Source organism: Rhinatrema bivittatum, chromosome 9 (assembly GCF_901001135.1).
Source record: "Rhinatrema bivittatum chromosome 9, aRhiBiv1.1, whole genome shotgun sequence".
NCBI lineage: Eukaryota > Metazoa > Chordata > Amphibia > Gymnophiona > Rhinatrematidae > Rhinatrema > Rhinatrema bivittatum.
Genome location: NC_042623.1, coordinates 17,657,835 through 17,678,537, shown reverse-complemented (window position 1 = coordinate 17,678,537; position 20,703 = coordinate 17,657,835). Strand labels below are relative to the sequence as shown.

At 43.2% G+C, this 20,703-nt stretch overlaps 1 protein-coding gene across 3 annotated transcripts in view; it reads left to right on the top strand.

The window, feature by feature from the left end:
- Positions 1 to 20,703, top strand: part of TASOR2 (transcription activation suppressor family member 2) — a 236,780-nt gene that overhangs the window by 163,775 nt on the left and 52,302 nt on the right. For 2 of the 3 annotated variants that reach the window (XM_029617191.1, XM_029617193.1), the window contains 2 exons: positions 2,587 to 3,025; positions 9,982 to 14,601. In XM_029617191.1, coding sequence (XP_029473051.1) covers positions 2,587 to 3,025; positions 9,982 to 14,601 — 5,059 coding nt within the window. The remainder of the gene's footprint in view (positions 1 to 2,586; positions 3,026 to 9,981; positions 14,602 to 20,703) is intronic. The other variant, XM_029617192.1, reaches the window with a different exon arrangement.

Below are 20,703 nucleotides of genomic sequence, written 5' to 3'. Positions count from 1 at the left end.
CGATATTTTATGCTGCTTAGCCTGATAAATATTTATTTTTTTATTTATTTGTATTCTTTTATATACCGAAATATAGCTAAGTGCCTTCATTCCGGTTTACAGTGTAACAAATTCATACAATGAACAGTTATAAATTATAACATAATACAATACAAAGAGAAAAATATATATATAGAAACAACTCAGCAACAGCAGAGTCTAACATGTTAGAAATAAATAGTTCAGGTTTAGTTTGCATCATCTTATTAAAGAAGTAAGGGTTTAGGAAGAAGGTTGGGATTGGTATATATGGGTCATATCATTCAGTGTATGATTGTCTAAACAACCATGTTTTTAGTTCTTTTTTGAATGATTTGGAATCTTTGATGGAACTTAGGTATCCTGGGATAGAGTTCCATTCTTTTGGACCAGCTATAGAGAAGACTTATAGGGACTTATCCAGCTAAGTGGCAGCTGCTGAATATCTGGCTGTATTCAGCAGCCACCAGGTAGCCAGATAAGTATTATTCGGCTAAGTAAATAGCTGGATATCTTGGTGGTGGGCAATGGGCAGATGGAGGCAGGGCAACTTATTTGGGAATCTTAACCGAATAAGTACCTATATGCAGCCTTATCTGATTAAGTTAACTAAATAAGTTAAACACGTTCAATATTCTTTCTAAGTTATCCAGAAAGTTATATCTGGATAACTTAGATAACTGGATATTTTTGAATATTAAGCCCTTTAATGTCTTTGACATCTCAGATTTCTAATGTGTTGATTAAGAGGCATCCCAGAGGCTTCAAATGATGTTTGTCACACATGGCATGACATGTGTGACACATGGCATGACATGAACCTTCATTGCAAGTCTTCAAAAAACACCTCAAAACATGGCTGTTCTTAAAAGCCTTCCCACCTGACCCTTAACCTGCCCGAACGCAACACACCTCACCCCCTACACAGGCATCTCTCCCCCCTTTCATCCCTCCCTGACACTCCCTTCCTCCCACCCACCCCTCTCTTCCCTCCCTCCTCCCAACCCTCCCTGCTATCCTTAATCCTAAATTATTTTTATCAACAAGTCATTTATGTACATATGTTATATACTATAATCTATTGTTCCATGTATTTCTGTTATAATTCTGTTATAATTGTTACCATGTTATAATGTAAAATAGGGCCGATCTAGCCCTATTCTTTTAGTTATCTGGAAACCGATGTGATATCTCGATTGAATGTCGGTATATAAAATAAATAAATAAATAAATAAAATGTCTTGGGGTAGATCATACTGAAAAAAGGAAACCCGAGAGTGCAAGAATCACACCAACATAAAAATATTAAAGAATCTCACTCAAAATGTGTGTATATATATATATATCTTAGATCTGTGAAAAAACCCCCTTTAAATATAGTGGGTGATCTTCATATTGCACTAATCAGGCACGAGAGATCTCGAGTTCCTGATATAAATGTGCAAAGATATCATCAGTCAATATAAGAAGTTCTAACATTCATATCGGGAGCCAACAGTTCTTTTTTTTAATATATTTTCTTTGCAGTGTTTCGAACAAATGTCCTTCTTCAGTCCGGCTTTCCGGACTGATTTTCCTGCTGGTGAAGCTCTGACAGAGACCGGGCAGTTCGACACGGAGACGCAATGATAGCGTTTACTCCTGAAGAAGGACGTTTGTTCGAAACATTGCATTGTCGGGTGGAAGTTAAGGATTGCACAAAAGAAGATTCACTGTGCACCTGTGCACAAAAAGATTTACTTTTTATTTGCAAAGAAAATATATTCAAAAAAAGAACTGTTGGCTCACGATATGAACATTGGAACTTCTTATATTGATTGATGATAATATCTTTGCACATTGTGGTTATCAAGAGCTCAAGATCTCTTGTGCCTAATTAGTGCAATATGAAGATCACCAACTATATTTAAATAGTGTTTTTTCACAGATCCAAGATATATTTTAAATGTAAATAAATAATTCTCGTTCAATATCCCACCTCCCCTCACTAACCCTTTTTATCTAGCTCTGTTTCTCCGTTAGATGTCTATCTTTGTACTACTACCGTTTCTAAGAGTGTCTGTCTACCCTGTAATACTCTTTTTATTTATGAATGTTTTAGATGTAAACCGTTGTGAACTCGAGATTCTCACATGGATTGACGGTATATAAAACATTTAAATAAATTTTGAGTGAGATTCTTTAACGTTTTTTGGGGTAGATCATGCCAGGAAGCATGTTAAGTTGTGTTTGTTTTGAATATCTTGTGGGTTTGTCAGAGTAGTATGACTCAAATAATTTTTGGTCACCCTGAAAGAGACCAAGCAACAGACCCAGTGTGATCAGATTTTCTGCTTTAGACTACTGCCAGTGATACGGCAAGACTAGTCCTTTTTACAGGCTACACAGAAAGAGACCTGACAGTCGGAAGAGAATAGTGTAGTGAAAAAAAACAGGTTTGGACCAGATTACAATTTTGTGCCCTTTCTCAAAAACTCTTGTCTTTTTGTAAGGTGAGGAGTGCGCTTGAATGTAAGAGAATTATACACAGTTTTGAAAAGAAATTGTAATACCTTTTACATTTTCTAGGCCCTGGGATCCTGATTTGCCTGATAATGTGGAAGAAGTGAAACTTATTCTTCACACTTGGGTAGCATTATTTTACAACAAGCCCAACAAGTTTTTGAGCCATGCATCAAGGAAAGTTGTAGAACACAGCAACCCTGCAAAGTATGTGTCCATAAACAGCACCTTGGATCCCTTTGAACTCTTGGAAGACGATGATGGATTTCCAAACACCATAGAAGCTTGTGCAGATTCAACATCAGAAGCTGCAGATGACGACAACAGCAGTGCTAATAATGGTGCCTTGCCCCTCGGCCACAGTAAATCGCAAATAGCAGACTCTCAGCCAGCCCATGCCCCTGGCATGACTGAAGACATCAACATGTCAGTGAAGAACTGTGCAGGGCAGCAAACCACTTCTTCCGAGGTATGCAGCGACAACATTTCTGATTGTCACAATAAGGTGAGATGAGGTGGTGTAAACAAAATTGTCTGCAGGGGTCAGTCGTGTCAGAACCCACACAACAGTAGAGAATTTCCAAGATGGTGTTTTAATCAAAGAGTGCAACTTGGCAAAACTGTAGCTTGTGGTGCCGTCTTGCCTTCCCTAACAGTAGTGTTGAGGATCTCTGTCAGTCCATTAATTATGATCAAGCTGTAATATCGATGCAGTCCACACTTGGTAGTGAAGTACTTGTTCTACGATTTTAATTCTTTCTTACTTTTAATATCTTATCTGGCCTACCAAAAAGAGCTCAGAATGAATTACAGTACCACATTCATAATAAAAACACAGCAAATAACTCAACATCGCTCCTCTTCCAATAAGTTGACTTCATGGCTCTTAACTATTGATCTAAAAATTGTTTGACAGTTATGGAGGAAATAATCAAGAACCCCTATTTGGTGTAAATCCTAGGGTAATTTTTATTCATGGAGTTTTCACCAGTAATAAAAGTAAAATTACACAAGTAGTTTTGCCCCCTCAAAAATGACCCACAGCTGTTTATAACATCCTTTTCTCAGTGTGTGATTTTTTATTTTTTTTTTTTTTTTGCCTAAAACAGCTTGTATAGTTTTAGATAATCAAAACTATGTGTAGTCTTTGATCCCCTGTCCCCCAGAAATACTTCTTCACAATGTGGGGAAAAATGCATTTAATAAAATAACAAGCATTTCCTGTTCATACCCCAGATCAGTCCAGACAACTGGGATTTGAATCCCTACCAGCAGATGGAGGCAGAGAATGAAAATTTTTCAAGCACTGCTACTTGACCGAGAGTGCCACCTGCAGACCCTCATAAGAACATATTTCTCAGTCTCCAGCAGATGGTAGACGTGCAAATCTGCAGTCTGGAGTTTAATTAAAAAAAAACAACAAAAAAAAAAGCTAGTGAAGAGTGGTGTACCCCAAGTGTTAGGTTCCTTCATGTGTCATCCCTTGGGTAGAGCAGGGTGAGCAGAGGAGGGGGGTAGCAATCCCTCATCTGGCTTGGCCCTCATCTTCCAGAGAGAAAGCCAGAGGTCCTAGTTTCCTTGCTCCCTCTGAGACCTTCTTACCTTCATACGGCAGCCAGAACCAGGGAAGTATATCTTTCTCTTTCTCTGGGCTTCTTTGGTAGCTGTTTCTTAAAAAAAGAAAAAAATAAGAAAAGAAAAGGAAGTAAATAGAGTAGCAAGGCTGATCGGGCATTCCTATTGGAGCAATAAGGCCGGTAGTGAGGGTGAGGGACGCATGCAACTCGGCGGCAGCACCTGGGTTTTGGGACAGTGTCAGCAGGAGCGACTTGATGATCGCGGCACTCGAAGTTATTTTAACCACTGACCATGGCAAAAGCATGGCGCCTCCCACTGAGCGTGGGAAAGTGTCGGGTTTGCGGAGTGAGGCGATCATGCCTCACTGGAGCTTCGTTGTGCACCAGCTGTGCCTCCAGAGAGGAAGGGACCTCCGCGGAGGGGTCAAGAAGTGATCGCTGCATGCATTCTTCAGGCCCTTGGGGGAGGGAGGTTTCGAAGGAGATGGCAGCCATGTTGTCTCCTCATGGCCAGAGGCTTGCATCTGCTAGGGAGTTCAGGGACTCTCCTCCGCTGTCTCCAGCAGATCAATGCCCTGAGAAAGATAGAGAAAGGACAGGAGAGCCAGATGAGGACACTGTGGAGAAGGGAGCCAGTGGTTCTGAGGATTTTTCACGGATTTTGCCCTGCTACTCTATAAAGCAAGTAGCAAGTAAACATTCAACCATCCAGAAGTTCCAGCGCTTGGCTAAGAGGCCTAGAGCAGCTATGCAGGCAAGGACAAGGGGGGCTTATTCGGCTTCGGTGTCTGGGACACCCATCGGGTGAAGATTCAGAAGGTGAAGGTCTACAAGAGGGTTCACAAGGGGACCCGACGTTGATCCTGTGGATGCACTGGCGGGTAGTGGACTTGATGCAGAGGAGGTTCTTGTTGTGGAAGGGGACAATCCTAAGGTGGTGAGATTATTGCGTAAGGAAGAACTGCAACCTCTCATTACACAGGTGCTGGAGAAACTGGGGATCAAGGTCATGCAGGAGAATTCAGGCAATGAAGAGGTACATCCTGTCCTGGATGGACTGTGTGGGCCATCAAAGGCTTTTCCTTTAAAGATGAAGGTTAAGAAATTGGTTGACAGGGAGTAGGATTCTCCTGAAGCAGGCTTGAAGGGTAGCCAGGGCTATGGCTAAGTTGTATCCCTTACTGGAAGAGACCTAGGAGCTTTGGAGGCTTCTGAAGGTAGATGCAGTGGTGTCTGCAGTGAAAAAGAAGACTACCATTCCCGTAGCAGGGAGGACTGCACTGAAGGATGTCCAGGATCAGAAGCTGGAGATCCTGTTGAAGAGACTGTTTGAGGTCTCAGCTTTGAGCCTTCAAGCTGCAGTCTGTGTTAGCCTGATGCAGAGCTTGTTTGTGCTGGGTGCAGAAGGCACAAGAGAGAACGTCAGGATCTTCAGCTTATTCCAACCATTCTTTTACGAGGCGTTGACCAAGATCACGTCCAATCAAAGGGCTCTAGAAATAAAGAGACTGCTATGCCTTAGAATTTTCGCGCCCAATCAGAGAGGACTATGTGGTGTCCCATTGCGCTTCTCACGCCAATCAAGTGGCAGTATGGGACATGTTGCAGCAACTGCAGCACCTGGATGCCATTGTCTCAGCTCCCCTAAAGGAGCAAGGGCTAGGAAGATATTCAGTTTACTTCATGGTTCCCAAGAAGGAGGGCAACTTTCGGCCCATTCTCGATCTGCAGAAGGTCAGTGCAATGCTGTGGGTGCCGTGCATTCATATGGAGATGACGCGGACGGTGATAGCGGTTTGCAAATGAGGGTTTCTTATATCATTGAATTTAATGGAGACTTACCTGCTCATTCCCATACATTCAGACCATCAAAGATTTCTGCGCTTCACTGTGCTAGGAGAGCATTTCCAGTTTTGAGCACTTCCATTTGGGTTAGCGACAGTGGTACAGACTTTCATGAAGGTGATGGTTTTGGTGGCAGCATCCCTCAGAAGGGAAAGGGTCCTGGTGTATCCGAACTTGGATGACTGGCTCATCCGAGCGAAGTTGGAGTGCCGTCGTTCGATTCGACACATCATGGAGCGCTTGAGGTCTCTGGGTTTGGTGATAAATCTGACATCCCTGTCTGGAGCCATCCCAGTCTGAGTATCTGGGGGTGCATTTCAATATCCACTTAGGCAAGGTCTTCCTTACCTTGGAGAGGGTGATCTAGTTGCAGGCTCAAGTGCTTCGACTACTGTGTCTTTCGGTACCCAGATCTGGAATTATTTGCAGGTCCTATGTTCTAGGACATCTATGCTGGAATTGATCCCGTGGGCATTTGCTTACATGCGGCCTCTACAGAGGTGGATTTTATCCCATTGGAATCTGCTGTTGGAGGAATTTCAGCTTCCCTTATCACTTCAGGGAGAGTCCAAGTCAAGTTTCTCGTGGTGGCTGTCACATCCCAGTTTGGAGAGAGGAGTGGTGCTGGAGGTCCTGGACTGGGTGGTAGTGACCCCAGATGCCAGCCTCAGGGGTTGGAGGCAGTTTAAGGACATCCAGGAAAGAGATCTAGGCGTCATAGTAGATAATACATTGAAATCATCGACTCAGTGTGCTGCGGCAGTCAAAAAAGCAAACAGTGCTAAGAATTATTAGGAAGGGAATGGTGAATAATACAGAAAATGTCAATGCCTCTATCACTCCTTGGTGAAAACGCACCTTGAATACTCTGTACAATTCTGGTCGCCGCATCTCAAAAAAGATATAGTTGCGATGGAGAAGATACAGAGAAGGGTGACTAAAATGATAAAAGAGGATGGAACAGCTCCCCTATGAGGAAAGACTAAAGAGGTTAGAGCTGTTCAGCTTGGAGAAGAGAGTGCTGAGGCAGGGGATATGATGGAAGTCTTTAAAATCATGGGAGGTCTTGAACGGGTAAATGTGAATCAGTTATTACTCTTTCGGATAATAGAAGGACTGGGGGGGCACACCATGAAGTGAGCATGTAGCACATTTAAACTAATTGGAGAAAATTCTTTTTCACTCAACGCATAATTAAACTCTGAAATTTGTTGCCAGGGGATGTGGTTAGTGTAGTTAGTGTAGCTGAGTTTAAAAAAGGTTTTGGATAAGTTTTTGGAGGAGAAGTCCATTAACTGCTATTAATCAAGTTGACTTAGAAAATAGCCACTACTATTTATTATTAGCATCAGTAGCATGGGATATACTTAGTTTTTGGGTACTTGCCAGGTACTTGTAGCCTGGATTGGCTACTGTTGGAAACAGGATGCTGGACTTTAAGGACCCTTGATCTGACCCAGTATGGCAAGTTGTTTCTTATGACAGATGGCCCAAGGTCAGTGGTTGCCAAGAAAAGCTTCCTGGTTGATCAACCAATTGGAAACAAGGGCAGTTCGCAAGGTGTTACTTTCCTTTCGCAGATTCGGGGGCGCACAATGCGAGTATTCTCAGACAATGCAACAACGGTGGCATATATCAATCTTCAGGGTGGGTCGAAGAGTCGCCTAGTGGCTCAAGAGGCCGAGGATTTGGTTGTCTGGGCAGAAAACCATCTAGCGGGGGCTAGTGGCATCTCACGTGGCCAAACTGGACAGTGTGCAAGAAGATTACCTCAGCAAGCAACAGCTGGGTCTAGGGAAAATAGGAGTTGTCAGCGGAGGCCTTTGTCCTCATCCAGGGCAAGTAGAGCAAGCCTCCGTTGGATCTCATGACGTCTCGAGAAAATGCCAAGGCAGACAGGATCTTCAGTCGCAGGAGGGAGTTGGGATCCAAAGTGATTGATTGCCCTGCTTCAACCTTGGCCCACGAGACTACTTCTGTATGTTTACCCCCATGGCCTCTCGTAAGTCGAGTGTTACATTGTATCGAGCAGCATCCAGGAAGAGTGATCCTCATGGCACCAGAGTGGCTACACCATCTGTGGTTTTCGGATCTGGTTTAGCTGACAATAGATAGTCCCATCCAATTAGGTCTCCTGCAGGGGTTGCTGCGTCAGGAGCCCATTTTTTCAGAATGGGCGGATCCTTTTTGTCTAGCAGCTTGACTTTTAAGAGGTGGCATTTTCACTTAAAAAGATATTTGGAGCCATTTATTGCCACTTTGCTTTAGGCTAGGAGGCCATCCACTTCTCTGGCATATATCCGAGTGTGGAGAGTGTTTTGAGTCATGGTGTTTGGAGAACGACTTTGAACCTTTGCAGGTTTCTCAGGTCCTGGCATTTTAGCAAGACAGCTTAGTAAAAGGGATTAGCCTATAATTCGCTCCAAGTACAGGTAGCAGTCTTGGGCTGTTTTCGAGGGAAGATTCAGGGGAGGCCGTTGGCAACTCATCTGGATATCATGCATTTCTTAAGGGGATGAAGCACTTACACCTGCTGGTTCGTAGGATGTGTCCATCGTGGAACCTTAATCTGGATCTTCAGGCGCTCTGTGGGTCTCCCTTTGAACTGCTTAGAAGGACATCTTTGAAGGATCTCACCTTGAAGACTCTTTTCTTGGTGGTGATTTGTTTGGCTAGCCAGATTTTGGAGCTTCAGGCCTTGTAGTGCAGAGGTCTTTTTCTATGGATTTTGGACAACATGGTATTGCGTATAGTTCCTTCTTTTTTGCTGAAGATCGTATCCATTTCATCTCAACCAGATGGTGGAGTTGCCAGCTTTTCTGCACCTGACATCAGATACGCTGCATATAAAGGAGCTTCACTTGTTGTATGTTCGTCGGACTCTGTTGCAATATCTTAAGGTCACCAATGACTTTCGGAGGTTGGATCATCTTTTTGTTTTGTTCAGTGGAGCAAAGAAAGAATGTAAAGCTTCTAAGAGCACGATTGCACGATGGTTGAAAGGATCAATTTTTCAGCCTATCTCTGTAAGGGTCGATCGATTCCTGAGGGGTTGTAGGCACATTCTACTAGGGCGCAGGCAGCCTCCTTGGTGGAGTGTCAGCTGGTATTTCTGCAGGAGATTTGTCGGGCGGTGACATGGTCTTCCCTGTACATTTTTACTAAACATTACTGCCTTGGATGTTCAGACCCAAGAAGTGACGTTTGGAGAAAGCATGTTATGAACAGGTCTTTCAGGTTCCCACCCACTGTAGGGGCTTGGGTACATCCATTTGTCTGGACTGATCTGGGGTATGAACAGGATTTGTCTGGACTGATCTGGGGTATGAACAGGAAAGGAAAATTGTTTTTTACCTACTAATATTTGTTCCTGGAATACCCCAGATCAGTCCAGAATCTCGTCCCTTTTATTTTCCAAAAGACCTTCCCCGCTTCTGGGTGCTGATAATGCTGTATTTGCAAAGATTGTATATATGTTAAACAGTTAGGGTTGGAAGGTTTTTTTGCCCTTGTTGGAGATGTTGGGGTTCCAAGGTTGTAGTGGGCTCCAACTTTGATTCTCTGCTTGCCCCAGATGGAAATCATTAGGGCTTTGGGGCATAGACATCTTGGCTTGGGTGTATGTCAAAACTGAGGGACTGTGGGTGGCCCTCTTGGTTAAGTAGCAGTTTCTCAATGTTTTTGTTCTCTGCCTCCATCTGCTGGTAAGGATGTAAAACACACTTGTCTGAACTGATCTGTGGTATTCCCGGACCAAAAATTAGCAGGTAAGAACCAATTTTCCTATTTTTCCCCGCATTGAGGTTAGGCAAAACTCATTTCCTCAGGTAAAACACTGTAAACAGTAAAAGGTTATCACCTACAACTTGTTTGTTGACTTTTATTCTTCCTTAAATGAGTTTGTGTGCATTCCCTTTGAATTTCAAGCACATTTGTGGGAAAGTTAATGGGCACAATGCTGTGAATAGTAAACTAGTAAAATAGCCTGTATTATTGGACCAGTAGAATAAAACTTGAATTTCTAATTTTGCAATTTCAGATTAATGGACATGAAGTTGAAGAAGAAGAAATGTCTTTGAGTGTTGAGACTGTATCTTCCAGTAATGAATGCTCAGATGGAAATATGATGCACCAAGCACCCCCTAACAGTGACTCGGGCTCGGTACCAAGTCCTGGAGATTTCAGTAAGCTTTCACAGAGAAATACCGATACGTCACAGGCTGAATTCTCTGAGAAGATGAACCGGGAACAGTCTGCAGTTGGTGATATAACTTCTGCTTCTGAAATTGACAGTCCCACAAATACGCTGATTATATCCTTAAAGGATAATGAAGAGGAGTGTACTAGTGATGATGATACAGAGACTCTACATCATTTTGAGGAGTGGCAGACAGAGGAAGAAATTGTATGCCTAGACCTGGACAGTTCCAGCCAAGAGCAGACAGTCGATCTGCAGGAATCAATAGGTAGTAAAGAAGGTGGTGATGCTAATTTGGACAACAAAAATATGGCCTTGGAGCAGATTAATGAAGTATATGCCCAGGAAGTTTTAGCACCTGAAGGGAACAAATCTGCTAGTGTTACTGCCAACAAGTCACTTTATCCAAATGACTTATCCCAAGCAGCATTACCATCTGCCAACCATAACAATGAAGCGACTTCCCACAAGGTCTTGCTCTCTTCAAATGAGCACCAGGAGGAGCTCAGGGATGTTATGGAGTCTGAAAATATGAAATCTGTCCAAACTGATACAGTAGCTAATAAACACACTTGGACCTCCTTGGAAGATGCTAGGCACAGTTCCATTGCTCAGAGCAATGAAACAAACCAAGTCCATGAGGCAGCTGCCACTCAAGAACACGAGGATCGTCTTACAGTAATGATGGCACCTCCAAGCAAATTTCCAACAGCAAGTGAAAGTGATAGTGTGGGTCCTAGAAATATAAATATAAGCAGCTCTGCATCGGAGAAGAGCTGCTCTCAGAGTGAAGGAGTGAATTCTGTGGAGGAGAAGCCAGTATGTGCTAGTAAAGTACAAGAGCTCAGAGAAGACAATAGTGGAGAAGTTAATGCCTCGTTTTCTGAGCTGACAGAATCACCAGGTGTACCACCAGTGCACCCTAGCGAAAAATTATTAGATAAGGACTATTTTACACACAATAACTTTCTGGACAATAGCGTTAAAGAGAATGAAGAAGTGTGTTCTGAAAAGGATGACTCCCTGTGTGTGTCAGATCAAATGCCACAAAATAGTGTAGGCGAAAGGAGAAGTCATCCCTTCAGTCATGTGACAGAGCTCCAACTCACTACATTAGAAAAGCTTAAAGATTCCTTGCAGAACAAAGCCGGAAACTCTGAAAAGAGAGATGAATTGGACACTGCACAAGCAAATATGGACTCAGAAAATAAAGAAACCAGATTTCAGGACAGTTCTTCCCACATTGATTTCACAAAACACATTAGAAGGGATACTATAGATCAAGAGCATGAAATAGCTTTGGTTGAATCCCCAGAATTGTTAAAGATTGAGGTAAACAGTGGATGCGTTTCATATAATAAGTCTATCAACTGGGAAAGTGCAAGCTTTAGAAACTCTTCCAAAGGGGAAAAGAGAGAGAAAGTTTGTGATGAAATTTCTGTATGTGGTCTGATGAAAATGCAGAGTAGTGAAGAACTGTCAAAAGAGTCCAATGTGAACCTGAGAGGCATCCTTCCTGTACGCTCTGAATACAGTTCTGAAGGAGAGGGAAAATCAAGGCAAATATGTCATGAAAATGCCATATCTGAGGTGATGGAATTAAAGAATAAGGAGACAATTAAAGAAGCATCTATGGTTGATGTGGGAGGTTTTACTTCTATCAGCTCTGTGTGTGCTACCAAAGGTGAACAAAATAATATGGGTTCGTGTCATGAGAGCTCTGTGTGTGAAGTGGCAGAACTACAGAATGACCCGTTTCTTACAGAAGAGCCTGAAATCAACCAGGAAGGTTTTAGCCCTGTGAGTGCTTCTGACATTGAGCAAAAAACTGTAGATGCACATCACAAGAGCTCTGTGTGTGACATGGAGGAACTTCAAAGGGACCAGCAACTTGCAGAAAAGCCTGAAATCAATCAGGGTGGTTTTAGCCCTGTGAGTGCTTCTGAGGGTGAGCAAAATATTATGGATGCACAACATGAGAGCTGTGTGTGTGACGTGGAGAAATTGCAGAGGGACCAGCAACTTGCAGAAGAGCCTGCAAACAACCTTGGAGATCTTAGTCCTTTGAGCCCTGTACGGGATTCTGAGGGACAGCAAAAGACTATGGATGAACATCACGAGAGCTATGTGTGCGACATGGAGGAATTACAGAGGGACCAGTTTCTTACAGAAGAGCCTGAAATCAACCAGGCAGGTTTTAGCCCTGTGAGTGCTTCCGAGGATGAGCAAAAAACTGTAGATGCACATCACAAGAGCTCTGTGTGTGACATGGAGGAACTTCAAAGGGACCAGCAACTTGCCGAAGAGCCTGAAATCAATCAGGGAGGTTTTAGCCCTGTGAGTGCTTCCGAGGATGAGCAAAATATTCTGAATGCACATCATGAGAGCTCTGTGTGTGAAGTTGAGCTACAGAGTGACCAGCTGTTTGTAGAAGAGCCTGAAATCAACCAGGGAGGTTTTAGCCCTGTGAGTGCTTCTGAAAGCGAGCAAAATAATGTAGATGCACAACATGAGAGCTCTGTGTGTGATATGGAGGAACTTCAAAGGGGCCAGCAACTTGCAGAAGAGCCTAAAATCAACCAGGGAGGTTTTAGCCCTGTGAGTGCTTCTGAAGTTGAGCAAAAAACTGTAGATGCACATCACGAAAGCTGTGTGTGTGACATGGAGGAATTACAGAGGGACCAGCAACTTGCAGAAGAGCCTGCAAACAACCTTGGAGAGTTTAGACCTTTGAGACCTATACGTGATTCTGAGGGCGAGCAAAAGACTATGGATGCACATCATGAGAGCTCTGTGTGTGAAGTTGAGCTACAGAGTGACCAGCTGTTTGTAGAAGAGCCTGAAATCAATGTGGGAGGTTTTAGTCCTGTGAGTTCTGTGTGTGCTTCTGAGGGTAAGCAAAAGGCACTGGATTCACGACATGAGAGCTCTTTGTGTAAAGTGGCAGAGCTGCAGAGTGGCCAACTCCTGATAGAAGAACCTGAAATTAATGTGCGAGATTTTAGTCCTGTGAGCTCGGTATGCACTTCTGAGGGTGAGGAAAAACTAGAAAATGCAGTGACAGAACTGAAAAATAATGAAGAGAAAGTGGAAGAGTCTAGGATAGTACTTCTTGAGTCAACCATGGTGACATGTACTCAACGTATTAATGAAGGATTTTGTAGCTCTTCTATTCAGAATTCTTCAAAATCCTCAATGTATGGGAGTTTTGAAGGGATTTTGGACACTGGTAATGCCAAAAATGCTTCTGAGCTCTCTGCTGCAGAACACACCCCTGACAAAAATTTGGCAAAGGAGCCCAGTGCTGACCATCTTTATACGCAACAACACTCTAAACGGGAACTTGGTGGTGATGTTGACCCTTCCACAGTTGAACTTTATGGTTCTTTTGTTTCAAGAATAAGGAACACAGCCAGGAAACTGGTATTGAAAAAGTCTGCGAACAGGTACCCGGAATGCAAAAGTGGCAAAAGCACCTATGCACGGGATTACACAGCAGTGGGCAGAACGTTTCCACTGTCGCACTCTGTCAGTAAATACAGAGGATTTCATACAGCGTTCGAGCAAGATAGTGAATGCTCTCCTTTGCCTGATCGCGTTACTGATCATTACGGAAGCCAACAGCACTACATAAATTTTACTGTTAAAATGCATCCAAGAGAATCGAGCAGGACTTTGCACAGTTTGCAGGGAGATAAAAGCCTCCCAGAAAGATCAAACCAGATTAGTGCATTGACTAGGAAGTGGATGGTTACTGATCTCACTCAGAACACTTTAGACCTAGAGTACTTGCGTTTCATTCATAAGCTAAAACAAGTTCTAAAGAGCCTGGCACCACCAATTTCTGCCCATGCACATAAACTTTTGACAAATTCTTGTAGCCAGGCCACCATTAAGACTTTGGCTTTGCGGAAGGGGCCACAAAGGCAGAGTGCCAGTAGAGCAACCTGTACTACAACTCCTCTGGTAGTAACATTAAGGCGCTCAGATGCAGGGGGAGGTGCCTTGGGCCAGCAGTCTCGATGTAAAACAAGAGGTGTTTTGACAGCGCCTCCTTTGTCTGCCAGATTCCAGGACAAAATTGCCGATGGTAGAAATTCCCTCAAAGGCAGAACTCAGACCAGCAAGCCAGCCCCATCTTCTTTCCCTACCAATGAATTCAAGTGTTCAAATAAGCTAAGAGAAGCACCTGTTGCTGTTTCAACTCCAAGTGGGCCCATTCGGCATGCCAGGAAGGAATTGAGCAGTAGTAGTTCAGGTAGCCTGGAGCAGGAAATGGCCAGTCTAGCGGAGATACCAGACTTGTATCCACAAAGCCTTGCCTCTTACAGAAGCTTGATTACAGACCTCTGCTCCAGCATGTGCTTCAAACTAAACAGTGTTGCAAAAGACGCATGTAAAAAGCCTTTTATGTTCTTCGTTTTTGAAACTGGAGATGACCCATCCTTTAGGAGAATGAAGGTAATGATTGCAAACTTCCTGCTCTGTTTTATTAAAGTGCATTAGTTAGTTTTGCAGTGGCTTGAGGAATATATCTTGCCCAAATCACAGGTTTTTTTTGTTTGGCATCCAGGCACTTCCTTCTTCAGGAGATTAGTTCCTGAACTACTTGTGTCTCCCTCTAGAATCCTAGTACCTTTTGATTAATGACCACATATACAAGTTCATTAACAAAACCATCCCCTCAAAAACAAAGACGATCTCTGCTAATTTTTCCTACTTGCAGATACATTTTTACTGGCTGGATTTGCAAGGGTCAGAGCCAGACATTTCACAGCCTTTAATTAATGTTTTAAATTGCATTTTATTGAAATTCCAGGATAAATCCAAAAGAAACCGCACAATATAACAATGAATATTTTCCTCAATAACCCCCCACACACACACACACATTTATTTATTTTATTTATTTAAAGACTTTTATATTAATATTATATTATATTTTTATATTTATATTATATTTATATTTATTCTGCACGTGTAGAATGATAGCATACATCATAGATACAATTAAAATCCTACATTACACCATTTCTCAGATGGTTTCCATATCGCATTAAATTAAACACTTTATCATTCCTGAGAGCAGTTGAATGACTCAATAAATGTTACCTGCCATATTCTGCACTGAAATTTTGCTTCCCCAGGTAAACCAACAGTTTTCCAATGTTGAGCAATTTCACATGTTGCAGCAGTTATGATTTGGGGAATCGGCTTCCACACCCATTTAGAAATATCAAAATCGCATATACCCAGCAGTGTCACCTTAGCAGCCTTCAGGATTGTACAACCAGTGATGTTAAAAAGAAAGGCCACACCATTTCCCATAAATTTGAACTTTAGGGCAGTTGCACCAGACATGAAGGAAGGAATCAAGCCCTCCATCCACACAGCCTCCAACATAAATTCTCCAGGGTAAATCCGATGCAGTCTCTCAGGAGTCAGATACCATTGAAAAAGCAATTTTTATCCATTTTCAACAATTAAGGAAGAAATGGAACACCTTTTAACACCCAGGAAGCACTTGGAGCACTGTACCTCATCCAATTCAGTTGGAAGATCCTTTTCTCAAGAAAGTATATGTGTAGGATTATCTTTTAGTTCCTTATTCAAAATGGAATACATTTTTTAGATCAAGCCTTTAGTACCCTGAGGTTTAGAACATAAACCCCTCAATAAGTTGCCCTTTGCAATATCCCCCAAAATATCCCCTTTGGAGAGAAAATGCTGCACTTGTAAATAGGAGAACTTACCTTTATCTGTAAGGGCAAATGTCTCAACCATATCTGAAAAGGGAAGTAAACAACTGACCCACTCTACAAAGGCCCCATTGTCCAAACATCTGCAAGAAAAAAAATAGTGAAAAGCTACAGAATAAAGTAGAAATATGAGCCCTCTTAGGTAGCCATAAAAAAGCTTGTAAAGGAACCTTACCCATCAGCAGCTGTTCAATATACAACCATTGTTTTGGCCACCCTAAACTATGCCAATCTAGAAAAACATGCATCTGAGCAACAATATAGTACATCCTAAACCCCCATTCATCTTATATTGAAACACTGCGCTATCTGCGATCCTCCATGTTTCCAAATAAATCCAAAAATATGCTGATGTAGCAACTGAAGTATTTTATCTGGGATTTCAAGAGACCAGACTTGAAAATAGTAACTCAGCTAGCCAGGACGTTTTCAGTGTTTCACTTTCTCCCTAGCCATGAAAAAGTGACTCCTTGACATTGTCCAAAAGCAGAAATAATGTCTTTAAGAAGTGGAGTAAAATTTAAAGAATACAAATTATTCACATCAGCAGAAAGAAAAAAACCCTCCTGTAATGCGGATTGCAAGACTGGAAGATTGGGCATCCAAATGGCAGATGAAATTTAATGTGGACAAGGGCAAGGTGTTGCATATAGGGAAAAATAACCCATGCTATAATTACACAATGTTGGGTTCCATATTAGGAACTACCACCCAGGAAAAAGATCTAGGCATCATCGTGGATAATACTTTAAAATCGTCGGCTCAGTGTTCTGCAGCAGTCAAAAAAGCAAACAGAATGTTAGGAATTATTAGGAAGGGAATGGTTAATATAACGGAAAATGTCATAATGCCTCTATATCGCTCCATGGTGAGACCACACCTTGAATACTGTGTACAATTCTGGTCGCCGCATCTCAAAAAAGATATAGTTGCGATGGAGAAGGTACAGAGAAGGGCAACCAAAATAATAAAGGGGATGGAACAACTCCCCTATGAGGAAAGGCTGAAGAGGTTAGGGCTGTTCAGCTTGGAGAAGAGACGGCTGAGGAGGAATATGATAGAGATCTTTAAGATCATGAGAGGTCTGTGTTATTTATACTTTCGAATAATAGAAAGACTAGGGGGCATTTCATGAAGCTAGCAAGTAGCACATTTAAGACTAATCGGAGAAAATTCTTTTTCACTCAACGTACAATTAAGCTCTGGAATTTGTTGCCAGAGGATGTGGTTAGTGCAGTTAGTGTAGCTGGGTTCAAAAAAGGTTTGGATAAGTTCTTGGAGAAGTCCATTAATGGCTATTAATCAAATTTACTTAGGGAATAGCCACTGCTATTAATTGCATCAGTGGCATGGGATCTTCTTAGTGTTTGGGTAATTGCCAGGTTTGGCCTCTGTTGGAAACAGGATGCTGGGCTTAATGGACCCTTGGTCTGACCCAGCATGGCAATTTCTTATGTTCTTAAGGTAACGCTTTGCCCAGTGAAAAGAAAAATTTTGTTTTAATCTCTCAACTAGGGTTAGAGGGAGATTAGTACTCAAAATCTCAGATTTATCCATATTCATTTTAAAACCAGACACACTCCCAAAATAAAATCTCATCCACCAAAGAGGAGAGAGCTCATCTCTTCACTTAAGGTAAAGAGGTCATCAGCAAACAGATACATTTTAAACTCTTTAGAATCTACTTTCACACCATATATATTTATTTATTTAAGATTTTTATATACCGGCATTCATGAAATATTCACATCATGCTGGTTTGCATATAAACAGGGGTGTGCAATAAACAATAAACAAAAAACAACTGAGTAGCCTGGAGGTGTAGAGGAGGCAGTTACAAATAACAAGGAATATAGAACTGGGAGAAGAGAAATAAAGGAGAGGATAGTAATAGCTGTAGAATAATTACATTAGTTAAAATATTAGCTATAACAGTAGCTATGGCAATAGCTATAGATATTTACAAGGAGAAGAGGTAGACCTGGCTGGGTAACCTGTGTTTGAAGGTGAGAGATATTAATTGGTGTCCGGGAATGCTTGTTTGAACAGCCAGGTCTTAAGTCGTTTCCTGAATGTTGGGAGGCTGGGTTCTTGTCTGAGATCAGGGGGGATGGAGTTCCACAAAGGAGGGCTGGCTGTAGAGAAGGCTCGATCTCTTAAGGTGATATGTTTGGTGGTTTTGGCAGGGGGGACCTGGAGAGATCCTCTTAGTACGTCTCTTGTTGGTCTTGATGAATTGTAAATTCGGAAAGGGATTTGTAGGTCGAGTGGGGAATATTGGTGGATGGTTTTGTAGATAATGGAAAGAGATTTTTAGATGATTCTGCAGGGGATTGGCAGCCAATGTAGATCTTTTAGGATTGGGGTGATGTGGTCCCTTCTCCTGGAGTTTGTCAGTAGTCGAGCGGCAGCATTCTGTACCGTCTGAAGGGGTTTAGTGTTAGGAGGAAGGGAGACCCAGAAAGATAGACTTACAGTAATCTATCTTTGAAAAAAATGATTGCTTGTAGAATTGATCTGAAATCCTGAGTGTGGAAGAGCGGTCTTATTCTTTTCAGCACTTGGAGTTTGTGGAAGCAGTCTTTGGTAGTTCTGTTGATGGAAGCTTTCAGGTTCATCCGGTTGTCAATTAGCACTCCTAGGTCTCTAACTTGAGTGATTGTAGGGATAGCTGGAGGATTAGAGATGAAGTTGCTGTTATCTGGGGAGATGAGCAGAAGTTCGGACTTGGAGGAGTTTAAAACTAGGTTAAGGTTGGAGAGGAGGCGTTTGATTTCATGGAGACAATTTTCCCAATAATCCAGTGTTTTCGTGTAAGATTCTTTAATGGGTATCACAATCTGGATATCATCGGCGTAAAGGAAGTGTTTGAGGTTAAGGTTATATATCCGACTTCCTCCTAATCTTTTCAAAAGATTCCATACATAAAGCAAACAACAATGGCAACAGTGGGCACCCTTGCCTAGTACCCTACTGTTAGGGCTGTTCAGCTTGGAGAAGAGATGGCTGAGGGGGGATATGATAGAGGTCTACATTTGAACAGGTAAATGTGAATAAGTTATTTACTCTTTCAGATAATACAAGGATTAGGGGGCACTTCATTAAGTTAGCAAGTAGCACATTTAAAATGAATCTGAGAAAATTATTTTTCACTTAACGCACAATTAAGCTCTGGAATTCATTGCCAGAGGATGTGGTTAAGGCAGTTAGTGTAGCTGGGTTTAAAAAGATTTGGGTAAGCTCCTGGAGGAGAAGTCCATAAACTGCTTTGAATTAATAGGGAATAGCCACTGCTTGTTGCCGGCATTGGTAGCATGGGATCTGTTTAATGTTTGGGTACTTGCCAGATACTTGTGACTTGCATTGGCCACAGTTGGAGACAAGAATCTGGGCTTGGTGGACCCTTGGTCTGACCCAGTATGGCATATCTTATCTTCTTATTTTCATAAAATTTTTTAATCCACAGAACAAAATGACTGCCAAGTCCAACTTTATCCATCACTTTAAGCATAAAAGGCCAATGAATTCTATCAAAGGCCTTCTTGGCATCAACAATCAAAACTAAAGAAGAAATATTCTCTTTTCTAACAAACTATATCAAATTTAGAACCCAGCGAATATTATCTGCTAATATTGTCTACGTGCTATAAACTGATTGGAAATCATGTTTCCCTGTACGTACCAGGATCAGTCCTGGACACCTGGGTTGTGACTCCGCACCAGTAGATGGAGACAGACTAAAACTTGTGGGCGGAGCCTTATATGCCCCTGTGCCAGTCACAGCCCCTCAGTCTTACTCTGTCTCCAGTAGATGGTGCAGGTCCGGTCACAGCCCTGCCTGACCTGATTCTGGTGGTTAGTCAGGTTTTAATTTTGAGTTAGTTTTTGTTAGGCCTAGTTGTTTTATGACCAATTTGGGGTTTGTTTTTTAATCCTTAGTCCCGGGTGCCCTGCCTCCCAGGGGAGTTGAGAGGTCCTGAGGGGACTACCCTCCCCCGGTTGAGGCCGCTGCCAGGGTCGAGGACCCGGCTGGGCTAGTGGCAGCGTCAGGGGTGACACCGGGGAGCCCGGTTCACTCACCCCTGCAGGACTAGGGCTCCAGGACCCGGGACAGCGGCCAGCGTCAGCGTTTAAAAAAAAAAAAAAAAAAAAGTTTCCTGTTTATTTTGTTGCGGCCGGCTCTCCGTTGCTTCGGCGTCGCTACTCCTTCGTTTTTCACGCGGGGGGGCGCCGCTGGCAGGGGGGAAGGTCGCCGAATTAGTTTTTATTAATTTTGACGCGCGCCTCAGTTTTTTCTTCCCGCGTTCGTCGGCATGCCGCGCGGTTCTTCCTGCAAGCCCACGGATCGGCGCGCACGCGTTTGTCCCGGGAGGGCCTCTGCTCGGCCTGCGTCCCGGGCGGTGAAGGAACGTCCGGGGCATCGCGAGGGGCTCGGGCCCGGAGCGCGCGTTCGCCGCCGCGAGGGGTAGGCCAATTAGATAGGCCTCAGGACATTTTCCTGCTCAGCGCGGGAATGGTGGCCATTTTGGGCCACCGGCAGGGAATTCACGCGGACCGCGGCGGGCAATTCGGCTCTACCTCCCGCGTTTTCCCCGCAGCGGGGCACGGCGGGAGGGGTCGTCGCGGAGGGGCTTCGGCCCCGGGGGGATTCCGGGGCCGATTCTTCTGACTCGGGGTCGTTTTCGGAGGATTTCGCGGTTTTGCTGCGCAAGGTACTTAAGTACAAGCGTAGCAAGCGCTCCCGAGGGGGGAGGCTCTGAGGAGGGCCCCCACCAGGCCCCACCGAGAAAGCGCAAGGCAAAGA